Source organism: Numida meleagris, chromosome 25 (genome assembly GCF_002078875.1).
Source record: "Numida meleagris isolate 19003 breed g44 Domestic line chromosome 25, NumMel1.0, whole genome shotgun sequence".
Lineage (NCBI taxonomy): Eukaryota > Metazoa > Chordata > Aves > Galliformes > Numididae > Numida > Numida meleagris.
In genome coordinates, this window is record NC_034433.1 from 1,269,073 (window position 1) to 1,271,377 (window position 2,305).

The 2,305-nt window shown below is 65.3% G+C and overlaps 1 protein-coding gene across 1 annotated transcript; it reads left to right on the forward strand.

Annotated features, from left to right (window-relative positions):
• On the forward strand, positions 212-2,300 carry LOC110388254 (cadherin EGF LAG seven-pass G-type receptor 2-like; the record flags this gene model as incomplete). Its single annotated transcript, XM_021377341.1, is given in 6 exon segments — positions 212-386; positions 493-605; positions 1,045-1,121; positions 1,300-1,426; positions 1,981-2,103; positions 2,179-2,300. Coding segments are annotated over 6 exon segments (737 nt in total), but the record flags the coding sequence as incomplete, so codon positions are not given.

The window sequence follows — 2,305 nt, forward strand, 5'->3', positions numbered from 1 at the left end:
CGGGGCTGACAGATGGGCGGGGCTAAACATGGGTGGAGCTGGCTGGGGGAGGGGCTACGGAGGGGTGTGGCTTTCAGTGGGCGGGGCTAACGGGGCTGATCCCAAGACGAGGGGGCGTGTCTCGTGGGGGGCGTGGCTGCGAGGAGGCGTGGCTCCTGGGGGTGTGGCCCGTGGTGGGCCGTTGGTTCCTGTCTGACCCCCGGCCCCGCAGCTGGCGTGCACGGTGGTGGCCATCCTGCTGCAGTTTTTGCACCTGAGCGCCGTGGGGTGGGCGCTGCTGGAGGCGCTGCACCTGTACCGGCGCCGCACCGAACCCCGGCACGTCGACCGCGGGCCCATGCGCTTCTACCACGTGCTGGGCTGGGGGCTGCCCGCCTTCATCACCGGTGAGGACACGCCCCTTCCCTTTTAGCCCCGCCCCCTCCCCCCCTTCCCTTTTAGCCCCGCCCCCTCCCCCCCAGTGAGGCCCTGCCCTGATACATGGCTGTGCAGGGCTGGCGGTGGGGCTGGACCCCGAGGGCTACGGGAACCCTGACTTCTGCTGGCTCTCCATCCATGACAGCCTGGTGTGGAGCCTGGCGGGGCCCAGCGCCTGCGCCGTGGCGGTGCGGAGAGACGGGGACGTGTGGGGCGTATGGGGCACAGGGGACACATGGGGTGTGGGGGATATATGGGGTGTATAGGGTATGTAGGGGCACAGGGGATGTATGGAGTATGTAGGGTATATAGGGTATAGGGAGGGGACATGTGGGGCATGGGGGATTTATGGGATACATAGGGTGTATGAGGTGTATAGGGAGCATATAGTGTGTATAGAGCATATAGAGTGTTGAGTACATTTGGGCTGTGGGGGACATGTGGTGTATGGAACATACGGAATGTGGGGGACATATCGGCCATAGAGAACAGATGGAGCGTGTGGGATTTGAGGCATTGGGGGGTATATGGGATCTATGGGATAGATGAGGTACAAGGGACTTATGGGGCATGGGGCCATATGGGGGATGGGCCCCACGGCAGCTCTTCCTCACCCCTGCCCCATAGGCCGGCGTCTTCTTCCTCGTGCTGGCAGCCAGGGCATCCTGTGCCACCCCCCAGGGCTTCGAGAAGAAGGGCACGAGGTGAGCGAGTGGCTGGGGGGGCACAGGGCACCCCTGGGTGCCAGGGACACACAAAGGACAGGGAGCACCCATGGGTGGCAATGGTGCCCACATGCAGCATGGTCCCACATCATTGCGCCCGTGGGGATCCTGCCCCACAATGCCAAGGGGTGCTGACACTGTACCCCCCCCCCCCAAGCTCTGGGCTGCAGACAGCGCTTGTGGTGCTGGTGCTGCCCAGCCTGGCCTGGCTGCTCGCCCTGCTCGCCGTCAACAGCGATGCCATCCTCTTCCACTACCTCTTCGCCATCTCCAACTGCCTCCAGGTACTCCCACCCCATTGCCCCATATTTCCATGCCCCCAAAGCCCCACACTGCCCCATGGGGGCAACCACTGGGCACAGGGGGACCCTCACCTGCTTTGAGGTAGCACCCAATGGCCACCAGTTGTCCCTCAGCCATCCGGAGTATCAATGGGGGACACCTCGTGGGCACCGGGGGACCCTCACCCAGTTTGGGGGGTCAGTATGGGACACCCAGTAGCCCCTTACCTGGTGTGGGGTTTGCAAATGGAGGGGACGGCGAGGGGTCTAGGGAATTTTGGAACAATGGGGGGAAGCACCCAGTGGTTATGGGGAGATGCTGACCTGCTGTGGGGTGCCAAAGGGGGGCACTTGGTGGGTATGGAGGACCCTTCACCCACTTTGAGATGTCAGCGTGGGACACCCCATAGGCACAGAGTGCCCTCACCTGCTTTGAGGTGCCACGGGGGGGGGGGGGACACACCCATTGCCACCAATTGCCCCTCATCCACCTGAGGTGCCAGCGGGGGGCACCCAAACAGGGTCCCTCACCCACCCGCGCCCCCCTCCCACCCCAGGGCCCCCTCTTCTTCCTGGTGTGCGTGGTGCTGAGCCGGGAGGTGCGGCACTGCCTGCGCTCCGCCTGCGCCCGCACCCACGGCCCCGACCCCGCCTTGGCCACCAAATCCACGCTGACCACCGTGAGTACCCGGCTGCGGGACGGCGGGCACAGCGGGATGCCACCTCCCGCTGCCACCGCGTCCCCGTCCCCGCAGGCGTACAGCTGTGACACCACGTACGTGGCCGGGCGGCTCTACCAGGCGCCCTGCGGGGACTCCACGGGATCGCTGCACAGCGCGGCCAAGAGCCAGCACAGCTACATCCCCTTCGTGCGCAGGTGCC